At 43.4% G+C, this 25014-nt stretch overlaps 1 protein-coding gene across 1 annotated transcript in view; it reads left to right on the top strand.

Annotated features, from left to right (window-relative positions):
- The window catches only part of LOC129696003 (meckelin-like), a 136749-nt gene that overhangs the window by 76499 nt on the left and 35236 nt on the right, over window positions 1-25014 (top strand). The window contains exons 23-28 of the mRNA XM_055633424.1: window positions 2900-2956; window positions 5608-5706; window positions 6834-6932; window positions 8878-8964; window positions 19625-19724; window positions 24632-24771. Coding sequence (XP_055489399.1) covers window positions 2900-2956; window positions 5608-5706; window positions 6834-6932; window positions 8878-8964; window positions 19625-19724; window positions 24632-24771 — 582 coding nt within the window. The remainder of the gene's footprint in view (window positions 1-2899; window positions 2957-5607; window positions 5707-6833; window positions 6933-8877; window positions 8965-19624; window positions 19725-24631; window positions 24772-25014) is intronic.

The following is a 25014-nucleotide window of genomic DNA, read 5'->3' as shown; positions in this document are numbered from 1 at the left end:
ACACTTTTCTCGCCAAATTCCAACCTTCTTGGAATACTAGTAATGTCCAGTTTACCTGGTTAAAATGCCTCTGAGGATGACAACGTCCCAACCATTTGTGTATTGTACAACCAATTGTAAATCTTACCAACTTGTTTGTGGTCACTTAGTTGTAGAGTAAATCTGGTCAGCTTTCATGCTGCTACCAGCTTCAGTGAACCACTTCCTGCCAATGAAACCGTGGGGTGCGCTGTCCCCTAAACCATGAATCCTTGCTCGTCCTTCAGGTTTTGCCTGTGGAATAGGTCTTACCTGAATAGAAAATTTGGCGGGTGGCTCAAATGTCCCTGATAGTGGTGTTCACTGCATTGTGTCGGGATGGCAACCTTACTGCCAGGAATCGTATTTATGTGCCCTTCATCCCTTGAGGTATGCTCCACGCTATACCCTCAGCCTCGGCATCAGACTTACACTGACCCGGTATGTTCTCTTCTCCTATAAGGGAGACATTAAGCAGCCCTACTACAAGGCGCTACTGGCGCAGCCTCTCCAACAGGCCCACCCTTCAGGGTCAGAAAATGCCTCGGTAAACTCACCTCCTCCATGAGGGAGACATCAAGCAGCCCTACCACAAGGCGCTGCTGGCGCGGCCTCTCCAACAGTCCCACCCTCCAGGGTCAGAAATGCCCCGGTAAACTCACCTCTTCCGTGAGGGAGACATTATGCAGCTCTTCTACAGGTGCTGCTGCCATACATTTAAGCAGCCCTATTACAAGGCACTGCTGGCGCGGCCTAGAGCAATAGGCCGGCACTGCCATAGACTCGGCAACCCCTTTAAGCAGCCCTGCTGCTGGCGCGGACTCTCCCATAGTCCCGCACTGACACAACTCCTGCTATTAGGGTTATCTAGCTTGAGCCTCCTCTCAATAGGGCTCCATCCTGGTCAACCTCCACATTTTTCACTTTACCGGAAGGGAACCCTCCCAGTACCAGGACTGACCACTTTGATCGATTTACCCCATATCTTGGGGACCTCTGCAGTCTGGGCACCGCATTGCTGGTGGATTTCCCCTCCCCTGGGAATCCCAGCACCCATATATATTACCGGAGGGCCAAACCCCTACCAGCACCAGAACTGACCATTCCGATCCGTTTAACCCCTTTCCTGGGGACCCCTGTGGTCTGAAAGCCGCATAATTACTGGATCCCCAATATCTATGTATATATCGGGGAATATCCTCCCGACACCCGGCATCTATATTATATCAGGGGGAAATCCTCCTGGCACCTGGTCTACCGGAGGTCCCCTCCCCAGGGAACCCCAGCATTAATATTTATATTGGAGGTAAAACCCTTCCGGCACCTGGCCTACTGGAGTTCCACTCCCCAGGAACCCCAGCGTCTATGTGCCTATCAGAGGAAAACTCTCCCGGCACCCGGAGCGCCTGGAAGTCACTGACCACCCGTCAGCGACCGACTTTGCGACACCCGACATTCTCCAGCTATCTGCTCCCGCGGCCCACAGCCCATAGCTCTCGTTGGGCCTCGCGAATCCTCCGGCAGGAAGCCTCTGGAACAAGAAGTTCCTGCAAGGAATAAAACAGGTAAGAAAAACAAGCTTACCTTGAGTTTTAAACTTACCTGCTGCTCCAACCGTCCGCTTGCACCAATGCTTCTGACGTAATGACGCACGTGCGGCTGAACGGGGTTCTTCACGTAGTCACTCACGTGACTCCGAAGTAAAATTTAGATATAAGCAAAACTCTTTAAATTTACAAATGATATTAAAATGGGCAGTAATCAACAGAGATGTTCAAATTACAGAAATAACTTGAAAGATTGGGAAGCAGGGCCTCCGAGTGAATGTACACAAAACAAAGTCCCACAGACACCGAAAATCCAACACGCTCAAGGCTTTTTAATGACAGATTTGCAACGTTTCCTAAATATTCAACCTTCTTTTGTGAACATTTTACATAATAGACAATAGGTGCACGAGTAGGCCATTTGGCGCTTCGAGCCAGCACCGCCATTCAATGTGACCATGGCTGATCATCCCCAATCAGTACCCCGTTCCTGCCTTCTCCCCATATCCCCTGACTCCGCTATTTTTAAGAGCCCTATCTAGCTCTCTCTTGAAAACATCCAGAGAACCCGCCTCCTATGAGGCAGAGAATTCCACAGACTCGCCACTCTCTGTGAGAAAAAGTGTTTCCTCGTCTCTGTTCTAAATGGCTTACTCCTTATTCTTAAACTGTGTGTGTGTGGCCCCTGGTTCTGGACTCCCCCAACATCGGGAACATGTTTCCTGCTTCTGGCGTGTCCAAACCCTTAACAATCTATGTTTCAATGAGATGCCCTCTCATCCTTCATAATAGTATACATTTACCAGTGAACCCAACGAGTTTAAAGGGAATGAGAAAGATGAAAGAAGTCCAGATCCCAGCTCCAGCCGTAACTCTACCCCGTTCCTAATCCCTGATGCCCCAAATCCTGGCCCTAACTCCCGTCATACATCAAGTTCAGCATCAGGCAGCACAATGGCACAGCGATCAGACATGGATGCTTGTCTTTACGAAGTTTGTACATTCTCCCCATCACCTGCGTGGGGTTTCTCCTATATCTCCATTTTCTTCTAACACTCCAAAGACGTACAGGTTTGTAAGTTAATTAGCTTGGAAATAATTGTAATTGCTGTATCTTTAAACTACCGGTAAATTAAACTAAAGTCCACAGTCCGCGTGCAGCCCCCATACTCTGGACCCCCGACTCAAACTCTAAACTAATAACTGAGCCAGATGCCAAACTACCAAGGTTTCCAAACAAAATGTGTTTCAAACGGATGGTGAATTATCAGAGTATAATTTGATTGAACCAAAGTATAAACTTTTTATTTAATATTTTTCCACGTATGGGACAGGTATCTTTCTCAGTTGAATATCAAATGGACTTGATTACAGCATTTCAAAATACAAAGGTAGGTTTGTAAGAATTGTTCAATTGTTCAAACTAAAATGACTTGATAAATATGTCTTGTAACATGATAATTAAATATGATAATTTTTCAGAGTTTATGTTGACCCTCAAATTAAACCAACAATCGTGTCCACTTCATAGGTTATTGAAGGAAGAAAAATAAATGTTCAATCATTGTGAACAAATTTATATTTCTCTTTCTGGTTTTCATAACATTCAGTATCATTATTGTCCGGCAGTGTCTATTTTGGAGCTTTTATCTCCTGTAGTTCTTGCTTGAAGTTTGACGCCAAGTATTTTAAAATGTATCTGTTAATCTTGCTTATATTGGACCAACTTCAGTACTGCTCATTAATGATAAGTAGTTGCCGGACAATGAATTCTGAAATGCAATATGTTTTCTATGAATGAAATTATGTTGTTTCATTCGAAACTTGTTGGCCTGAAGGCCCTGTTTCCACACTCTATGACTATAACTAATGCAGTAGAGAAGCATAGAAAGATATGGGTCAAACACTGACAGGTGGTACTAGTGTAGATTTGACATCTGATCGGTGTGGGCAAGTTGGACCGAACAATCTGTTTCCATACGGTATGACTATAATGTTGGACACATTTTATAAATTGGCTTTTGTTGGCTGGGCATAATTCCCAACAGAAAAATATATTTGCAAAGGTACATGCGTGTAACAAGTGCAACATTTTAAATTGTTTTAAATACAGGAATGCTAGATTGTCCGGTTACATCATGATTATCAGCAGACGGTCCAATATTCTATACCATCTTTCTAAAATAACATCTGGAGAGGGATGATATCTCATTGTGTCAACTAGTTATCTTGTGTCACCTAGATCGCAAATTTTATAGAAATTGGTTTTGTTAGGCTTTGAAGATTATGTTTAGCATACTCATTGATATTTGCAAGACTGTCAAGTCACATATCTGAATTTGAGTTTCCATGTCCTTCTTTCAACTTCTATTAAATGTTATCTTGATTGCGATTGACAGGGAGATACAACTGAACAGAGGGGGCTTTACAGTTGGGGATAGAAAGAAGCTAGCTTAATTTCCCCTTAAATGATATGGAATGGTGCAGCTAGCAGAGCGGCTGCCTCACTACACCAGGGACCTGGGTTCAAATTTGAATACGGATGCTGTCCATGTGGAGTTTGCATGTTCTCCCTGTGTGTAGCTTACTTTAGAAATACAGCGCAGAAACAGACCCTTCAGCCCACCGAGTCCACGCCGACCGGCGATCCCCGTACACTAGCACTATCCTACATACTGGGAACAATTTACAATCTTTACCGAAGCCAATTAACCTATAAACCTATATGTATTTGGAGTGTGGGAGGAAACCGAAACACGCGGAGAAAACCCACGCAATCACAGGAAGAACGTACAAACTTCATACAGACAGCACCCTTGGTTTAGTTTAGTTTAGTTTATTTATTCTCACGTGTACCGAGGTACAGTGAAAAGCTTTTGTTCCGTACTATCCAGTCAGCAGAAAGACAATACATGATTACAATCGAGTCATTTACAGTGTACAGATACATGATAAGGGAATAATGTTTAGTGCAAGGTAAAGACAGCAAAGTTGGATCAAGGATAGTCCGGGGGTCACCAAAGAAATCCGTAGTTCAGCACTGCTCTCTGGTTGTGGTAGGATGATTCGGTTGCCTGATAACAGCTGGGAAGAATCTGTCTGGTGGTGTGAGTTTTCACACTTCTATACCTTTTTCCCGATTTGAGAGCGGAGAAGAGGGAGTGGCCAGGGTGCAACTTGATCTTGATTATGCTGCTGGAGTTGTCGAGGCACCGTGAGATATAAATAGAGTCAATAGAAGGGAGGTTGGTTTGTGTGATAGTCTGGGCTGCGTCTACAATTTGCTGCAATTTCTTGCAGTCTTGGATGGAGCTGTTCCCAAACCAAGCAGTAATGCATCCTGATAAAATGCTTTCAATGGTGCATCCGTAGAAGTTGGTGAGAGTTGTAGGGGACATGCCAAACTTCCTAAGCCTTCTAAGGAGGTGGTGTGCTTTCTTGGTCGTTGCTTCAATATAGGTAGCCCAGGAGAAGTTGTTGGTGATATTGACTCCTAGGGTGTTGAAGTTTTCAACCATCTCTCCTTCGGCACCATCAATGCAAACTGGGATATGTGTACCATAGTCAGGATGGAACCTGGGCCTCTGGCGCTGTAAGGCAGCAATTCTACCGCTGTGGTACCATGCTGACCTGCTGGACTAGCATGAGTTTCTCTTAGATGCTCCTCTTTCCTCCCACATCCTAAAGACGTTCAAGTTGGTAGGTTAATTGGCCTCTAAATTGTCCCGTAGTTTTGCAATGTGTCAGAATCTGGGTTGAAATTTATGAAAATGTGGGGAGAATGAAAAATGGGATTAATGTAGGATTAGGGTAAATGGATGGTTTGTTGTCAATATGGACACGGTGGGCTAGAGGATCTCTTTCCATACAGTATCTCCCTATGGTCGCATTACTATAAATCCAAAGTCCAGAGGCTACAACCTGGACTAATCTACACTCAAAATTAGTTAGAGTGGTATGATGATACGAGGATATTGGAAGGGTGAAAAGTAGAATAAAGACTACATTTATTTAATATGCATATTTACGTTTTCTGCTTTAGATTGCACTGGGTTTCCTGTCAGGCTTATCAGCTATCTATTCAATGATAAAGACAGCCACTTGGAAAAAACGCGTTGGATCTGCAATGATTGATATTCCAGTATGTATGGATTAAGAGGCAACTTTGTTTTGATATCGTATCTTTAAGCCAGGTACAGCACATGTCAGTTTCTAATGATGCATGTGCTGAACCTGACTTTGTGTAAAAACATGAAGAAAATCGTTTGAAAATTGTGTGCAAAACACTTGGATTCCCGAAATGGCTGTGGGTATATGGAATGAGTTGCCAGAGGAGGTAGTTGAGGCAGGTGCTATAACGACATTGAAAAGACATTTGAACAGTTACCTAGATAGGAAATGTTTAGAGGAATATGGGCCAAACATGGGCAGGTGGGACTAATGTATGTAGATGGTTGGCATGGGAAGGTTGGGCTGAAGGGTCTGTTTCCATGCTGTGTGACTACATGGCTATATATTTATGACAGAGCAAGCTACCGTGGAAGCTCGACTAGAAAATAATCAAATATGAAATTGAAATTGTTTTTGTTGATTTTCTTCAAGTGTTTTAAACATGTTCTAACTTCCTCTTGCTTTCTTTTGGTGTGAGGTATAATTTCCCATCTAAGAAATAAGGCACACAAGTCAAGAAATATATTTGTATTTGCTCTAGATGCAAAGAGAATTGTTTCCTCCTTCAATAGTTTTTTGTCTCTCACTGTGGGATCCCTAATCAGCACAACATCTACTCGCAATTTTTATCATAGTTTTGAATGCTATGTATAACTGCGAAAGCGTATTAGAGAAAATGTAGCATCCCAGATTTGCATTGGGATTCGGAGCATTTACTTTCATGAGAAACATCACCTGCTTTACAGCATTGAATTTGAATATGTTTGACAGAGTATTGATAATTGCAAAATAATATAAATACCTATGAAGCATTATACCACATCCATAGAAATGGTGTACAAATATTCTTCAATTAAGGATAGACACAAAATACTGGAGTATCTCAGCGGGCAGGCAGCATCACTGGAGAGAAGGAATGGGTGAGGTTTCGGGTAGAAGGGTCTCGACCTTAAAAGTCACCCATTCCTTTTCTCCAGAGATGCTGCCTTTCCCGCTGAGTTACTCCAGCATTTTCTGTCTATCCGGTGTAAACCAGCATCTGCAGTTCCTTCCTGCACATTCTTCAATTAAATATGTTTTTTTTGTCTCTAAATTCAGACTGTCTTGAAGTTCTTGCTGTTTTATGCTGGAGACCTGGCAAACACCTTCTTTATTGTGACATTTGGAACAGGCATTTACTGGCTTATATTCTTTAAGGTATCACTAAATATGTAATATGATTATTTACATCAGTGTACATTTATTTTAATTTATTGACATTTTCAATGTATTTCAGTGTACTTAATATATAATTGATATTTGAACAAAATGCATTATTGTTCTATATTTTGTCATATTCGTTTTGAGATCTGGGTATTCGCAAGAAGACCAGTATTTAATGGTTCATACTGTATGTTCATAGGTTATAGGTGAAGAATTTAGGCCATTCTACACTGCCATTCAATCATATCTTTCCCTCTCAACCCCATTCTGCCTTCTCCCCATAACCCCTGACATCTTCTCTAATCAAGAATCTGTCAACCTCCCCCTTAAAAATATCTATTGACTTGGCCTCCACCGCTGACAGTGGCAATGGCTTCCACAGATTCACCACCCTGTGACTAAAGACATTCCTATTCATCTCCTTTCTAAAGGTAGGTCCATTTATTCTAAGGCTATGGCCTCCAGTCCTCGACTCTGCCACTAGTGGAAACATCCTCTCCACATTCACTCTATCTAGGTTCAATGGTTTCTTTACAGTCACATGGACAGAAGTACAGTGAAATGCTTGTTCTGTATGCTATGCAGTTACATCACATCATACATGAATACAATACATCATCTTCTGGAACAGCACACAGAAAGTCGCTGCATTCCGGCACCATCTTCCAACTTCCACGTTAATAAAAAGTCTGAAAAAGAACTATGCAGATGTGCAGTTTCTTACATTTCTCACTTTATGGCCCAGCGTCCTGGTGGCAGTGGATGGGTGAAGCAGGGGTCAACCTGGCTCAGCGCGATACTGGTGACTTCTTCCATTGCTGCTCCGTGCAACTGCCACGGGCAATCATTTCACTAATTGTTTTTCCCCAATTGCCCTTGAGAAGTTGGCGGCAAGGCACCTTCTTGTGATGGACAGGGAGTTCCAGGATCTAGACCCAGTTACTGTGAAGGACCACCAATATACTTCTAGGTCACCTATGGCAGGGAGCCATAGGTAGCTGTGTTTCCATCTGTCTGCTGCTCTTGCCCTTCTTAGTTGTAGAGGTTGAGGATTTGGTAAATGCTATTGCAGTAGCCTGGTTGGATAACCACTGATAATTTTGTAGATAGTGCACAGTGCAACCATTGTGCAACAATGGTGAGGGGATTGATATGTCGGGTATTTAATGGAATACCACCAGGGGTTGATTTGCCCTGGAGCCTTTATCAGAATTGTTGGTAGTGTTTCACTTAAGTATATTAAAGATATTTCAGCGTGCCCCTAATCTGTGCTTTATGGATTAATTTAGTTTAGTTTAGTTAACTGATACTCTGTCGAAACAGGCTCTTCGGGCCACCTAGTCCACGCCGACCAACAATCACCCTCGCACTAGTCCTATGTTATCCTAGTTTTGCATCCTACACACTAGGGGCAATTTCTTTTAGAAAAGCCAATTAACCGACAAACCTGCACGCCTTTGGAATGTGGGAGGAAACTCGGAGCACCCAGAGAAAACCCACACGGTCACAAAGAGAAAGTACAAACTCTGAAAGGACAGCACCTGTAGTCAGGATCGAACCTGGGTTTCTGGCTCTGTAAAGCAGCAACTCTACTGCTGCTCCACTGTGCCACCCCAGTTGTGATGGTGAAAAAGCTTTGGGATGTCAGGATTGGAGTCACTCACAGGAATACCCATTCTTATGATACAGTTTCTTTATGGCTGGTCCAGTTGAATTTTTAGTCAGTGTTGACCCCCAGGACACTGATGGTGTTGAACTTTGTGATGATAATAGCAGCGGGTCAGATACTCTCTCAATGGAGACGGTCATTGCCGGTGTTACTCCATCATTTGTGTCTTTGCTATAACCAGCATCTGCAGTGGCTTGTAATTTCAATAATTACTGTACTTATGCTTTAGGATAACCTTAGTATTTGCTTTGGGATATTTTGTTTCTTTAGGGTCAGCGGGTTCTTTCTGTTGTTCTGCCCACACCGAACCAGGAGATCCACTTTATTTCTTCTGTGGCCAGTGCATTTACACTGAAGGTATGTGTTTAAAGAACATTGGCAACATTGAGTTAGGATTGTTAAGCCTGCAAAATTAAAACTTTAGACTTTAGAGATGCAGCGTGGAAACAGGCCCACCGAATCCATGAGGCCAGCGATCACCCATATATAGCACTAACCTACACACTAGGGACAATTTACAGTAGCCAATTAACCTTCAAACCTGTACGTCTTTTAAGTGTGAGAGGAAACCGGAGCACCCGGAGAAAACATATGTGGTCACAGGGACAATGTACAAACTCCATATAGACAGCAAAGGATCGAACCCGGGTCTCTGGCACCGTAAGGCAGCAACTCTACCGCTGCGCCACTGTGCCGCCCTATTTCAAATGATTCTCTTTTGCCATTTTACGTTGAAAGAAAAATGCACAATTGGATAAACTGTAAAGATCTGAAGGACAAACCTTTAGATGTTGGGTCAGAGGATTGTACACTGGTAGGCTGTTGTGAGTAACTTGTGAACTAAGATAAATATTTTTTCTGTAATGTTTTGTGGTGCCGGAAGCCAATGAAGGGATGATTATCACAAGGTGGTGCTAGGTACGGGAAGCAAGGGAGGAGATTGCTGGGGCTGCTTTTAATTTAGTTTAATTTATTATTGCCACGTGTACCGAGCTGAAATATTTTGTTTGCGTGCACATCGATTCTCCGTGGGTGAGGTTCCTTAAGACTAAGCTAAAGCTGTCCCCTTGTTCAAAAAGGGCAATAGGGGTAAGCTTGGAATCTACAGACCAATAAACCTTACATAAGTGATAAACAAAAAACCTGTTGTAGCGGATTTATATTCACTTGGAATGGCAAGAACTGATTAGGGGTAGTTGGGGACAGTTTTGTGCGGGGGTGATCATATCTCACAAATCTGAATTTTTTTAAGAGAATACCGACACAAATTGACGAAGGCCGAGCAGTAAGCTTCTGAGCTATAGGGAGAGGTTGGGCAGGTTGGGACATTATTCCTTGGCGTGCAGGAGGCTGAAGAGTGATCTTATATTGGTACCTGTATATAAAATCATGGGTGGGATAGATAGGATGAATGCACAGTCTTTTACTCGGGGTAGGGGAATCAAGGACCAGAGGACATTGGTTTAAGGTACTATCACAACATTTAAAAGATATTTGGACAGGTAATGCCTAGGAAAGGTTCAGAGGGATATGGGCCAAATGGTTGCAGGTGGACTAGTGTAAATGGGGCATCGTGGTCGGTGTGGGCAAGGTGGACCGAAGGTTTAAAATGTCTATTAAATGTTGTTATAGTACCTGGTTCTACTACTTCTATGGCAACTCATTCCAAATGCCCACCATGCTCTGTGTGAAAAAGTTGTCTCTCAGGTTCCTATTAAAGCTTTCCCATCTCACCTTAGACCAATGTCCTCTGGTTCTCGATTCCCCTACCCTGGGTAAAATACTCAGTGCATTCATCCTGTGTATTCCCCTCTATAAGACGAGCAAATGAGGTAGCATAGCAACCATTGGTGTTTGTATTATATATAATTGATGTATGAGAATGCAGGCAGTATGAGAACGTTGGTACATTTGCTGAAGACATGAAAATTTTAAATGATTGTCAAGGGAAACAACGGGACATAGATCAGCCGACAGGTTTGGCAGAGTAGTGGCGGATGATATTTAATCCCATCAAATGTGCATTCATTACGACCTTGACAAGGCCATGAAAAAGGGCAAAAGGAACTTCCGCTCAAAGCTGGAGGATGGGGCAGATGTTCAGCAACTGAGGCAGGGCTTGAATGCCATCACCTCCTACAAGGTGAAATCAGGAGGCAGCTCAAGCAACAGCGAAGCATCACTCCCTGACTAGCTCAATGCATTCTACAAACGCTTTGATAGGGAGAACATTGATGTGCCTTCCAGAGCCCCCATATGCCCTGATGGTATTACAGTCACAGTTACAGAGGCCGACGTCAGAAGATCCTTCAGGTTGGGTGAACCCTCGGAAAGCGTCTGGACCTGATGGTATACACGGTCGAGTTCTCATTACTGGGGTCTGAGGTTCCCACCTGCTTTAAGAGGGCATCAATTATACCTTTGCCCAAGAAGAGTAAGGTGATGTGCCTCAATGACTATCGACCAGTGGCACTAATGTCTGTGGTGATGAAGTGCTTTGAGAGGTTGGTTATGGTGCATATCAACTCCTACCTCAACGAGAACCTCGATCCACTACAGTTTGCCTACCATTACACAGATCAACGGAGGATGTGATCTCACTGGCTCTCTACTCCACACTGGACCACTTGGACAGTAAAATGTTGTTTATAAACTACAGCTCAGCATTCAATACCATCATCCCCTCCAAGCTGGCTACCACGGGGCCCCCCACCGCCGGCGGAGGGCGTCAGCCCGAGCGTGAGAGCAGCTGGCCCTTGACCCGCCCCACCGGGTGTTGGAGGGGGCTCAAACGTGGGTGTACTTGCGGTTGGGCAAACCCCCGCTCAGCCGGAAGTACTCGTCGGATTCAGGCTCCTTCCCGGGAGCCGGTCCCACACAACTTGTGCTGCCTTTCCTCGACACCCTTCACCTGCCTCTGAGGGAAGCATGTCCTGTACGGGCTCCTCCACACCCTACATTTCCTCGCCCTGGTCCATCGTCTGGACACTAAGTGGCGGTTGGTGTTGCATTCTGGTCGCCAGGGGGGCACCCGGTGGGGGTCCCTTTTTGCAGGGATTCTACATCGGGGACTTGGGTGGAAGGTACTGCAGCGAGGAGTCCCTTGCAACCTGTTTCTCTCACAGTTCACTGACTCGCCAGCCGCCTGCTACTTTTGCGGGCTGGAAGAGTCTGTGTACCACGTGTATATGGAATGTGTGAGGCTGCATCCCCTGTTCCGTTACCTAAAGGGGCTGCTCTTTGCCTTCTGGCTGAACTTCTCACTCACCATCCTCATCTTTGGAAGCTGGCCATCTGCAAGTCATGGCCCAGGGGGAAGAGGGCTCTGCCCGAGCCAGCTGCCTGCCCCTTTTCCACGGTTACATCCGTGCCCGGGTGGTGTTAGGGAGGGATTATGTGCTGTCCACAGGCGCCCTGGGGGATTTCCGCGACCGCTGGGCACCGCAGGGGGTTGAATGCATCCTTGACAAGAATAGTAAGATAGTTGTATAACAGTTTATTGTTTGTCTTGTATTATGGTGGTGGGTTCTGATTTGTTTTATTGTACTGGCGTTCCGGCGGCGGCCCGACTTCGGAGGCTCGGCCGTGGGCCCAGTGGACGACATCGTCGGGAGCTCGCAGGTCACAGGTTGGTGACCTGGTTTTCCGGAGCTCCCGCAACAACAGCTTCGTCCGCTGGACTGGAGGGTGGCAGCTTCAGCAACTTCGACCACCCCGGGCCGCGGAGTTTGAACCGGCCCATTCGCGGAGTCGCGGGACTGACTTACCATCACCCGGTGGGGTCACAACATCGGAAGCCTGGATCGTCTCAGCGCAGAGGGAGAACAAGGAGGGAAGAGACAAAGACTTTAAGACTTTTGCCTTCTGTAGATGGTTTATGCATGCAACCTATAATGTAGCTACCTCAATACCACTAACCACGCCCAGCCATCTCAGTATAACTGTGATATCTTCCCCTTGCTCCTCCCTTGGTTCCAGTACGCTTGAAGACTAGATGCAGTCAGTACTGGGACGTGTTTGACATGTGCCTTTATTAAACTCAGTAAAAGTTACAGTGTGTCAGACTAAACTCCTTTACATGGTGTCAGTAAGTTAAACGTGCGCCTCCTGTTTATCGGGTTTTATTTGCCCCTAGTTTTACTAGTGTTTAATTCCCTATTCACCATGGCGTACTCGTGCCACAAGCCCTCTCCCCTTGTCTTTGACGCTGACATTGCGGAGCGATGGGCTACTTTCATGATAGACTACAACCACTTCATCAACATTGTGCACCGAAATGACCCTGATGCGGTCAAAGCCTCACTCCTGCTGAACCTCGCCGGTCCCGATGCTATGAAACGAGCTCAGGCTTTCAACTACAATCCAGCGGTCTTGGATGACAACGACCAGGTCGTCGAGCCAGCGGAATCTGCCAACGACCCAGTATGTCTCTTAGGCAAGTTTGCGGAGATTTGTGACTTGCCCTCCAACCGTATATTGGAGTGGGCTAGATTCTTTACAAGGAAACAGCAGCCTGATGAACCTGTTGAATGTTTTATCGCTGACCTGCGCTACCTTGCTCAGCGGTGCCATTTCGAGACCATGCGTGATCAGCTCACCAGAGATATTTTGGTCACCGGCATGCTAGATCAGAAGCTACGAGCAGAGCTGCTGCGAAGACCGGATCTCACCCTGACTGAGGCTATGCATGCATGCCGAATAGCTGAGGTGGTTGCCCCGCTACATGGGCAGAGGGGATCTGACAATCGGGCTATTAATCTGGCTGGTGTTGCTATGCCCCATCGCAAGCAAGACAACGTTCGCCCTCCACCGCGGCTGACTAATGCCGCTTGGGTCCCGCTTGTCAAGAAGTGCCCCAACTGCAATTATATCCACTCCATGCAGTCGCAGTGCCCAGCATTTGGTAAAGCTTGTAATTTCTGTAAGAAGATGAACCATTTCTCAGCTGCCTGTCGCTCCCGTGGGAACGTTCCTCCAGCTCCCAGACAAGTTTTAAACAACCTTCAACAAGTTGATAACGAATTCGGTTCCCAGTCTTCTGTTGACACTGCCCTCGACTCTGAGCCCAGTATTTCCATGGGAGATGCCAGTGTTTATTCTCTCCTTCATAATCAATCTCGCCTCCCCGATCCTTCTGTGCTTGTCACTGTCAACAACAAGTCCTTCACTGCTAAGCTGGACACGGGGGCGAAAGTGAATGTTATGTCAACATCCCTGTTCAGGAAGATAAGAAATAATGAGCTGTTAACTGCTGATCGCTCCATATTGCGTGCTTATGGGGGAGAGGAGCTAAAACCTGTGGGGAGGGCCACCTTCCACTGTGTGCTGAAGAAATCTTCCCGTGTCCTGTCGTTTTTCATTCTTAATAATAATAATAATAACTTTATTTATAAAGCACTTTTAGGCAACATCAGTTACCACAAAGTGCTGTACATTGGAAATCAACAAAAAGTTATCACAAACTACTAAAACCATTAAGACGACAGGACTATAAAAACAGTAAAAAATTAAAAGACATTAAAAGCACTAAAACAGGAACAATGTCTCAGCCAGTGTCGAAAGCCAGTGAATAAAAGTGCGTTTTTAGGGAGGATTTAAAGATGGACAGTGAAGGGGCCTGTCTGATCTGCAGCGGCAAGGTGTTCCAGAGTGCCGGTGCAGCAACAGAAAAGGCTCTATCCCCTCTGAGCTTCCGCTTAGACCTTGGTACCTCAAGGAGCAGCTGATCCGCTGACCTGAGGCACCGGGTAGGAGCATATAGGTGGAGCAGCTCAGAGAGGTAAGGCGGGGCGAGGCCATTCAAAGATTTAAAAACAAATAAAAGAATTTTAAAATGAACTCGAAAGTGCACTGGAAGCCAGTGAAGGGAGGCCAAAATTGGCGTAATGTGCTCCCTCTTTCGAGTTCCGGTTAAAAGGCGAGCGGCAGCATTTTGGACCAACTGGAGACGAGCCAACGAAGCTCGCGAGACTCCCAGTGTAGAGCGCATTACAGTAATCCAGCCGAGATGAAATAAAGGCGTGAATTACTGTTTCAAAATGCTGCCGCTCGAGAATAGGCTTCACCTTTGCCAGCTTCCTTAGGTGAAAGAAGCTGGACTTAACCACTGCGCCTATTTGTTTATCTAATTTAAAATCACTGTCCATCATAAAACCCAGGTTTAAAACTGTTGGCTTTACGAACACTGCAAGTGGACCCAAGTCAACAGAGGGAGGTTCACGGCAGCCATTAGGGCCGAACAAAATCACTTCTGTCTTTTTTTCGTTAAGTCCCAGAAAGTTTAAGGCCATCCAGGACTTAATGTCCTCAAGACAAGACAGAAGTGATTTTAGGGAATAATTATCTTCTTTCCTGAGTGGCATGTACAACTGGCTATCATCCGCGTAAAAGTGAAAGGAGATGCCATGCCTTCTTAAAATTGAGCCCAGTGGAAGTAGATAAAGGGAGAAAAGCAGGGGGCCTAAAATTGAGCCCTGTGGAACCCCATATGCCAAGGGAGCAGAGGAGGATTCAAGGCCACCAAGGCTTACACGCATGGTTCTATCTGCCAGATAGGACCTGAACCATCCCAGGGCACTGCCACAGATGCCCACTTGTTGCTGTAATCGGGAAATTAATATTCCATGGTCCACAGTGTCGAAGGCGGCAGATAGGTCCAGCAAGACAAGAACCACATAATTACCGGAGTCGTTTGCCAGGAGGATGTCATTAGAAACCCTTAGCAAAGCCGACTCTGTGCTATGCATAGCCTTGAAACCAGACTGAAAGACCTCCCGGATGTTGTGCTCATCCAGGAAGAGTTTCAGCTGGGCATAAACTACTTTCTCCATGATTTTCGAGATAAATGGCAGCTTGGAGATTGACACTTCTTGACTGCGACTGTGTGACTCTGTTGAGTAATCAGGCCTGTCAGGATCTCGGGCTGGTGTCCTTTGACCGTACTGTCCACGAAGTGCGGGTGATGCTGAATCCACTCTCCGAGTACCCTGACCTATTCGATGATGATCTGGGTAAGCTATCCCTTGTATACAAGATCGCAACTGATCCGTCGGTTGTACCAGTAGTCCGTGCTCCACACAGGGTGTCGTTTGCCATGAAGGGCAAGGTCGAAGCCATGCTGAAGAACATGGTTGACATGGGAGTGCTTGAAGCTGTCAGCGAACCCACCGAGTGGGTCTCCACCATGGTCGCCACCATGAAGAAGGGTAAGAGCGAGATACGGGTGTGCATCAACCCCAAAGACTTAAATCTGGCAATAAGACGTCCTCACTACCCCATGAGGACTGTAGAAGATGTTGCTGCCCAGGTCGGTCAGGCCACGGTGTTCTCTGTCCTTGATGCCAGAAGCTCATTCTGGCAAATACCTCTAGACAAACACTCCTCAGACATAACCAGTTTTGGCACCCCCTTCGGAAGATTCAAATTTTTGCGGATGCCGTTCAGCATCAACTCTGCCAGCGAAGTGTTTCAACGCTCCATGGAGCAACTGTTTGCTGGCCTGCCATGTGCCATTATCGTGGATGACATCCTGGTTTATGGGAAAGATGCTGCTGAGCACGACCACAACCTCCGATGGATTCTAGACCGCGCTCGCCAGATCAACTTAAAACTTAACCCGACAAAGTGCAAGTTCCGTGTAGCTGAAGTACCCTATGTTGGCCATATCTTCACAGCCCACGGGCTGAAACCTGATCCGCAGAAGACCAACGCTATCTCCGAGCTGCCTGCCCCGACCGACGTGACCAGCCTGCAGCGTTTCCTGGGCATGGTCAACTATTTGGGGAAGTTTATCCCCGACCTCAGCGAGTTGAGCGCACCCCTGAGGGAACTGACGAAAAAAGACATTGCCTGGACCTGGTTTCCTCAACACCAGCAGGCTTTCGACTTTCTCAAAACAAAGCTGATCAGCACACCGACTCTCAAGTTTTTCGATCTGCAACGTCCAATTGTAGTTACGTGTGATGCTTCCCGCTTCGGACTCGGTGCTGCCTGCCTGCAACTCTATGATGACGGCTCGCTGCAGCCCATTTCTTATGCCTCGCGTACCATGACAGACACTGAGCAGCGCTATGCACAAATCGAGAAGGAGCTTCTTGCGGTTGTATTCGCCTGCTCCAAGTTCAAGGACTTCCTTTTCGGTACCAGGTTCACCGTCGAGACGGATCATCAACCCTTGGTGACCATCCACAATAAGCCTATCCACATCGCTCCAGCTAGACTCCAGCGAATGATGTTACAGCTCCAGCGGTTCAACTTTCTGATCGTGTACAAGAGGGGCACCGAGATGAATGTGGCCGACGCGCTGTCCAGGGCCCCCCGGTCCCCCTGTGACAGGCACCCCTACGAGCAGGAGGATCTGCAGGTACTAAATGTCAACTTTGTTCCCTCTAAGCAGCTGCAGTGCCTGGTTGAGCACACCGCCAACGACCCCGACCTGCAACAGCTCGCAGCTGTCATCCAGCGGGGGTGGCCCAGCAGACGCACCTCACTGCCTGCGGGTGCCCACCCTTTCTTTCTGGTCCGCGACGAACTGGTGCTCTGGGACGGTATCATCATCAAGGGTCACAAGGTGGTCATCCCTGCCTCCCTATACGACTTGTATTACAATGCTACCCACATGGGGCATCCCGGACCGATGCCACTGTCTCACATGCCCAAGAACAATACTATTGGCCAGACTCGACTCCTTTACACCTTCCATCAAAGTGAGGAGGTGCCTGGTGAACTCACTGGGGTGGATGTTAAATTTGTGTTTATTGTGCGTTTTTGTTATTTTTATTATATGTATGACTGCAAGGCAACAACATTTCAGTCAACAAAATGACAATAAAGGATACTTTGACTTTGACTTATTGTAAATATTATTTTAATATTTGAATAAATATTTTTGATTAATAAAAAAAACTTTTTTTTAAATTTTTTTAAAAAAAGCTGGTTACCAAGCTGGGTCTCTGTGTATCCCTCTGCAATTGGATCCCTCTGCAATTGGATCCTTGACTTACTCATCCATAGACCATAGTCTGTTCAAATTGGCAGAAACACTTCATCCTCAGTAACAATCAGTATGGGAGCACCTCAAGGCTGCGAGCTCAGCCCCCTGCTGTACTCACTCCATACTCATGACTGTGTAGCCGAACATAGTGCAAACTCCATCATCAAATTCACCGATGACACCATCGCTGTTGGACAAATTACAGATGGTGATGAGTATAGAAGTGAAATCAACTGACTGACCAAATGGTGCCAGCCCAACAACCTGGCTCTCAATATCAGTAAAACCAATTAACTCATTGTGGACTTTGGAAGAGGAAGGATGAGGATCCACAATCCTGTTTATACCAACGAAACGATGGTGGAGAAAGTAAAAAACTTCAAATTCCTCGGTGTGCATATTTCCGAAGATCTTTCCTGGACCCAGCACATTGATGCAATTATAAATAAAGCACATCAACACCTCTACTTCCTGAGAAGATTACGGAGATTCAGTATGTCAGAGGATTCTCTTGAACTTCTACAGGTGTACAGTAGAGAGCATACTGACTGGTTGCATCATGACCTGGTTCGGATACTTGAACGTCCAGGAGCGGAAAAGACTGCAAAAAGTTGTGAACACTGCACAGTCCATCACCGGCACTGACCTCCCCACCATCAAAGGGATTTATCGGAGTCGCTGCCTCAAAAAGTCAGCCAACATCATCAAAGACCCACACCATCTTGGCCACACATTTCACTACTGCCATCGGGAAGAAGGTGCAGGAGCTTGAAAACCGTAACATCCAGGTTCAGGAACTGCTTCTTCCCTGCAGCCATCAGACTACTAAACACTACAACCTCAAATGAGCTCTGAATTACAATAGACTATTATTATTATTGCACAACTATTTGTTTTTTGAGTATGTATATATGTGTGTGTGTACCTGTGAGTATGTATATACACACTGAACTTTTTTCTCTCTCGTTCATCATATTGTTCACAATGTACTATAGTTACATATTCCGTTGTGCTGAAGCAAGTAAGAATTTCATTGTTCTATCTGGGACATAGGACAATAAAACACTCTTAACTCTTAATAAACCATTGAATTCTGGCATGACATATAGGGTAAACGACAGAGACCTTAGTAACATTAATGTACAGAGAGTCCTTGGGATACCAGTCCGTAGCTCGTTAAAAGTGGCAATACAGGCTGATAGGGTGGTGAAAAATACATTTGATATACTTGCCTTCAAAGGCCCTGACAAGGTTAGGATATTATGTTACCCTTATTGTGCATAGTTCAGGTTACAGTAAGGACGTGGTAGCAATAGAGAACATGCAGAATGCATTCAGCAGGATGTTGCCTCGGATGGAGTTAGTTTCATTAGTTTTGTTTATTGTCACGTGTACCGAGGTAGAGGGAAAAGCTTTTGTTGCGTGCTAACCAGTCAGCAGAAAGACTATATATGATTATGTGATTAATTTACAGTGTATAGATACATGATAAGGGAATAACGATGAGTGCAAGGTAAAGCCAGCAAAGTCCGATCAAGGATAGTTCGAGGGTCACCAGAGAAGTAGATAGTAGTTCAGCATGGCTCTCTGGTTGCGGTAGGATGGTTCAGTTGCCTGATAACAGGGTTGTAGCTGTATGAAGAGATTGGATGGTCTAGGTTTATTTTCATTGAAGTGAAGGAGGATGAGGGATGACTTTATAGAGGTGGGGCAAAGGCAGGGTAGGTTGTCTGAATCTCAAGGCAGGAGAGACCCAAATTAGAGGAGAAATTTAAAGGTGATCTGAGATGTAAATCTATCACACCGAACAGTGAATGAAGAAGTATTTAGCTTCACCATTGACTGTAAAATCCAGGCCAATAATTTTCACTACTCCAGATCCTAGTCTTAAAATAATAGTACTTGGTTTCTTTACTTCCTTGGTTTTTGTAATTCATCATATGATTGTATTTCCTATGTATAATTTTTGTTAACTTCTAAACTTAAGCATTTTTTTTTCATCGCTGGAAATACATTTCCTCTCAGTTTATTCAGCTGTTGCACAAACTAGGAAACCAGCTCACTGTAGATATCTTTTTCATTGACTGGGAGAGACCCAAAGGCAAGATCGTCAAATCTATTGCAGGTAAAATTTGTCATTATTAACCTTATTATTCTTCTTAATTCCAATGATTTTAAACTTTGACAGTATATATGGTTCCGGACCTTGGACAAAAAGTGTGACCCTTCACCCTATCTATGCCGCTTACGATTTTGTATACTTCTATCAGGTCATCCCTCAGCCTTCTATGCTCCAGAACAACATCCCAGCCTATCCTGCCTCTCATTATAACATAAGCCTGGTAACATCTAAGTGAATAATTCTGCACCCTTTCCAGACCAATTACACTCTTCCTCTTAGCATGGCGACCAGAATTGTGTATAATACTCCACATGTGGTCTAACCAATGTTTTGCATAGCTGTAACATGACACCCCAACTCCCGAACTCAATACCAAAAGCCTCCATTACCAAAGAAGGCAACCATGCCAAACGCCTTTTTCATACGCTATCTACTTTAGTTTAGTACAGGTTAAGAGATACTGCATGGAAACAGGCCCTTCGGCCCACCAATTCCATGCTGACCATCGATCACCCATTCACACTAGTCCTGTTATCTCACTTTCATGTCCAATCCCTACAGACTAGTGGCAATTTACAGAGGCCAATTAATTTTCAAACCTGTAAGCCTTTGGAAGGTCTTGCCATTTCCAGGTAATTGTGATTGTGGTGTTCAAGAAGGGAGAAAAACAAGGAATAATCACAGACCTCTGACTTTGGTACCCGGATGTGCCGTCGTAGGATGAAGAGCCGAAGCATAGAAGTGTTTGTGCAGTCTTAAATTCTCTAGATCCTTAATCTTTAAGGTGTGTAATTTTAAATACAGTATATTGATGTGTTCATGATATCCTACATTGTTTACTATACGAACAGCTCTTTTTTGTAGTGTGCTTAGTGATTGTAAGGTGGTTTTGTAGGTGTTGCCCCATACTTCCACACAGTAATTTAAATATGGTAACACGTGAGCTGTACAGAATATACAGTGCTCTCTCATTCAAAACATGCCTTGCTTTTCCCATCACTCCAATACTCCGTGCTACTTTTGCTCTCACACGTTTTATATGGGGTTTCCAGCAGATTTTGTGATCAAGAATCACACCCAGAAATGTATTTTCATACACTCTTTCTATTTCAACATTATTTATCATTACTTTTACTTGTGTATTTATTTTGCGTTTTCCAAACACCATAAGTTTGGTTTTGTTTAAATTTAATGATAATTTATTCAAATCAAACCATGTTTTTAGTTTACTCATTTCTGCTGTGACCACCTCCAAAAGCTGCTGCAAATTGTTCCCATCACAGAAAATATTAGTGTCATCTGCAAATAACACAAATTTCAAGAGGTTTGACACCCTGCATATATCATTAATATACAAAATAAATAATTTGGGGCCCAAAACCAACCCCTGTGGGACTCCACAAGTTATTTCTAAGCATGTTGATTTGCAGTCTCCTATTTGCACAAACTGATGTATTTTACTTATGTAGCTTCTCATCCACTCTAGTACAACCCATCTGATTCCATACTTTTCCAGTTTTTTGATTAGCAAATGATGATCAATTGTATCGAATGCTTTTTTCAAATCTATAAATACACCCACTACATATTTCTTGTTATCTATAGAACTGGTAATGTCTTCAATTAACTCTATTAATGCCATGGATGTCGATCTGTTTGACCTGAATCCATATTGACTATCAACGAGCAATTCGTGCTTCTCGATAAAGTTATCTAATCTACTTACATACAGTTTTTCTAATATTTTTGAGAACTTGAGAGAGTAACGACACCGGCCTGTAATTTGTAAATTGATTTCTGTCTCCAGCTTTGTATAGTGGGATGACTTTGGCATTTTTCATTTTACATGGAAATACACCAGTTTTGAAAGATAAATTGCAAATATAAGTTAAGGGTTTTACAATTACACCAATGACTACCTTGATTAAAGCTATATCAATGTCATTCCAGTCTGTAGACCTTTTATTCTTACAATTACTAACAATGTCAATAATCTCCTTTTCATCAGCTGCTTTCAAAAACATTGAGTTTGGGTTGCTGTCTAACAAATCCACAACTCTCCTTCTTCTGACTGTGGATTATCGATTTCTTCTGCCAATTTTGGTCCCATACTTACAAAAAATGTGTTAAACCCATGAACCACATCATTCATATCGCTTACAGTTGTATCATTGTCTTTAAAATACTGAGGGTAGTTTATATTCATTGATCCATTCCTGATAATATTATTTAACACATTCCATATGCCCTTGATATTATTTTTATTAACATTTAATATTTTATTATAATAATCTTTCTTACATATCCTCATAATACTAGTCAATTTGTTTTTGTATCTTTTATATTTACTTTCTGCTATATTTCTGAATTTTATGAATTCTTTATACAAGATATTCTTTTTTTTGCATGCATTTTGTAGTCCTTTTGTCATCCATGGCCTATCTATATATTTTTGCTTCTTGTTGTGTTGTTTCAAAGGACAGTGTTCATCATATAATGATTTAAATATTATCAGGAATGTTTCATACGCTTTGTTGGTATCAGTCTCTTTAAACACTTGTTTCCAATTTTGGGTCAGTAACACATTTCTAAATTTATCTATAGATTCTTCTGTTCTTACTCTCCTGTATCTAATCTTATTAACATCCTTACACTTAACATAATCACAAACAAACATTACAAAAACCGGCAGATGGTCACTGATGTAATTTAGTAGTAACCCACTCTTTATGCTGTTGTCCATACTGTTTGTAAATATGTTGTCTATTAGAGTTGCACAGTGAGATGTTATTCTACTTGGTTTGGTGATAAGTGGAAAAAACCCATACTGAACAATACATCGATAAATTCATCAGTCTGTTTGTGCTTGTTGGGATTTAAGAGATCTAAATTAAAATCCCCACAAATGAACACAACTCTGTGATCTTTCTTGGCAAACAATCTTTCCATACTATTCTTGAATATTTCAATATTGGAACCAGGTGCTCTGTATACACAACTTACAATTACATTTTTCTTTTTTTCCAGGTAGATTTCTACAGTAATAATCTCCATCACATCATCAATATTAGTTGTCATATTTTCCACTATTTTATAATTTAATCTTTTATCTACATACAAAGCCACCCCTCCTCCTTTTTTATTTTTCCTATTTATGTAATTCAGTTCATATCCATTTAACTCAAAATCCACACCCTTTTCAGTACTAAGCCAGGTCTCAGATATGGCTATCACATTGAATGGTTTGTTTAGATGACTTAAGTAATCTTTGATGTTGTGAAAATTTGCATATAAACTTCTGCTATTGAAATGAATTATTGACATTCCATGATCTGATTTTATGTTCATGTTGAATTGATCTTCAGAGTAATAACAGCAGTTATTGTTTATATTGTTAAGAAAATTATTTTCAGGGTCAATATCTTGTTCAAAATCATGCATATTATGATCAGTGAATTGAAATGATTTAAAGTTCCAACCATCACAGTCATCATTGTCCCTTTCATTTCCAGCTGTTGTCAAGTTTAAACAGTCAAACTCTTCACAAGAGTCCATGGTCATAATAGTTCAAGTCAATCACACTGATAGACACAGTCACTGTTCTGGAGTCACTGGTACTTGTCCAGCTCCTCGATGTATCTTATGGTCAGCACTTTAGCCTCCTCTGGTGACCCGTTTAGCTTTATGAACACCTTACAGTTTGTTGTCCAGGTTGACTGGATTTTTTTCTGCTTCCTTAGGATGCATGCGCTTCTGGCGATATCTGCATTTTTTTTTTGTAAGGTGCTCATTCACATAAACATCAGATCCCTTGAGCTTTTTCCCTTGTCTGAGCAATGCATTTTTGTGTTTTCTGTTCATAAAACAAATTATTATGGCTGGTTTGACACTTTGGTTTTTTCGAGGTAAAGGGTGACATGCTTCAATGTATGTGTTGGATATGGATATGCCTTTGCTATGAAAGAAAGCAGTTACCTGTTGCTCCACGGAGTCCATGTCTGGAGCGGTGGGCTCCCCATCGGCCGTTGCTGTTACCGCCCTGGCGTAGGACCGGGGCCTGGTCCCCAGTCCGCTGACAATAATGTCATTCATGCGGGTGTACTGCTCCAGGTCTGTTACACGGCATTCTAGGCTGGCGATCTCCTCATTTTGTTTTTTCAGTTCTTTAATTTCACTCACCAAATTAATTATCATTTTCTGCTGCTTAGAGACAGTAGCAATCTCCTCAGACAGAAAATCAAGCGCCTATTTTATATCCTCAATTTCCTCGTTCTTCTTTGGTGGCATTTTGACTGCTCAGCTCCGTCCGTCCGTCTTTTGACTTCTATTTGTCACTCCCTCACTCATTCCAAAACAGAAAACTGTGAATTATGTAGCAATTAGTGAATTAAGGGAGACTAGTTTTAAACTTGCTATCGGGAGCTCGAAATTAAGCAGCCATCTGCTCGTGCCGCCACCACATAATCACCATCACTGGTTGTCGCATACGTTAGAAGGGTCATATGTAAAGTCGTAATTAAATATTAAAAAATCAAATAATATGTATTACTGAGGGCAAGGGAGAATGATAAGATACTGTACTTCAGCTTGGGCTCATACCTCTAGTTTCCTTTCCTCCTGGCACTCAGTCTGAGAAAGATTTTCGACCCGAAGCATCACCTATTCCTTTTCCCCAGACTCCTTTTCTGCATGACCTTTTGTTACTCCACCATTTTGTGTCTACCTTCAATGCAGTTCCTTCCTGCACACTGGACTTTGCCAAACCAATTTACATCTGAAACATCAACCTCCATCTGTTTACAGGTACTAATGATTTTACAATGCATTTCTAATATTTCCTTTATTTTGGTTTGAATTACAATATTTTCCATTTTTTGCATACCATTATTTGTTTTTTTCATTGTTCGCAGGTGGAGGTGATATAAAGACTGCACCAGCTCCTGTGAGCATCTGGAGAACGTACTTTGTTGCAAATGAATGGAATAATATTCAGACCATCAGGAAAATTAATCCTATTTGTCAACTTCTTACTGTTATTTTTTTTTTGGAAGTAAGTTCAACAACTATTATAGAATTATTGGTATTGGGTTATAATTGTTATACATATATAGTGAAAAACATTGTTTGCACTCTATCCAGTCAAATCATTCCACACATGAGTGCAAAGCCACACCAAGTGCAACAGGTAATGCGTAAGCAGAATAACTAGAGTGCAGAAAGTAGTGTTATAGCTACAGTTCAGATACAAGGGCCGCAATGAGGTATGTTGGGAGATCGGGACTACACCCTTAGC

This window comes from Leucoraja erinacea, chromosome 4 (assembly GCF_028641065.1).
Source record: "Leucoraja erinacea ecotype New England chromosome 4, Leri_hhj_1, whole genome shotgun sequence".
Classification (NCBI taxonomy): Eukaryota; Metazoa; Chordata; class Chondrichthyes; order Rajiformes; family Rajidae; genus Leucoraja; species Leucoraja erinaceus.
The sequence above is the reverse complement of the archived record's forward strand: the minus strand, read 5'-3'. Positions and strand labels throughout refer to the sequence as shown.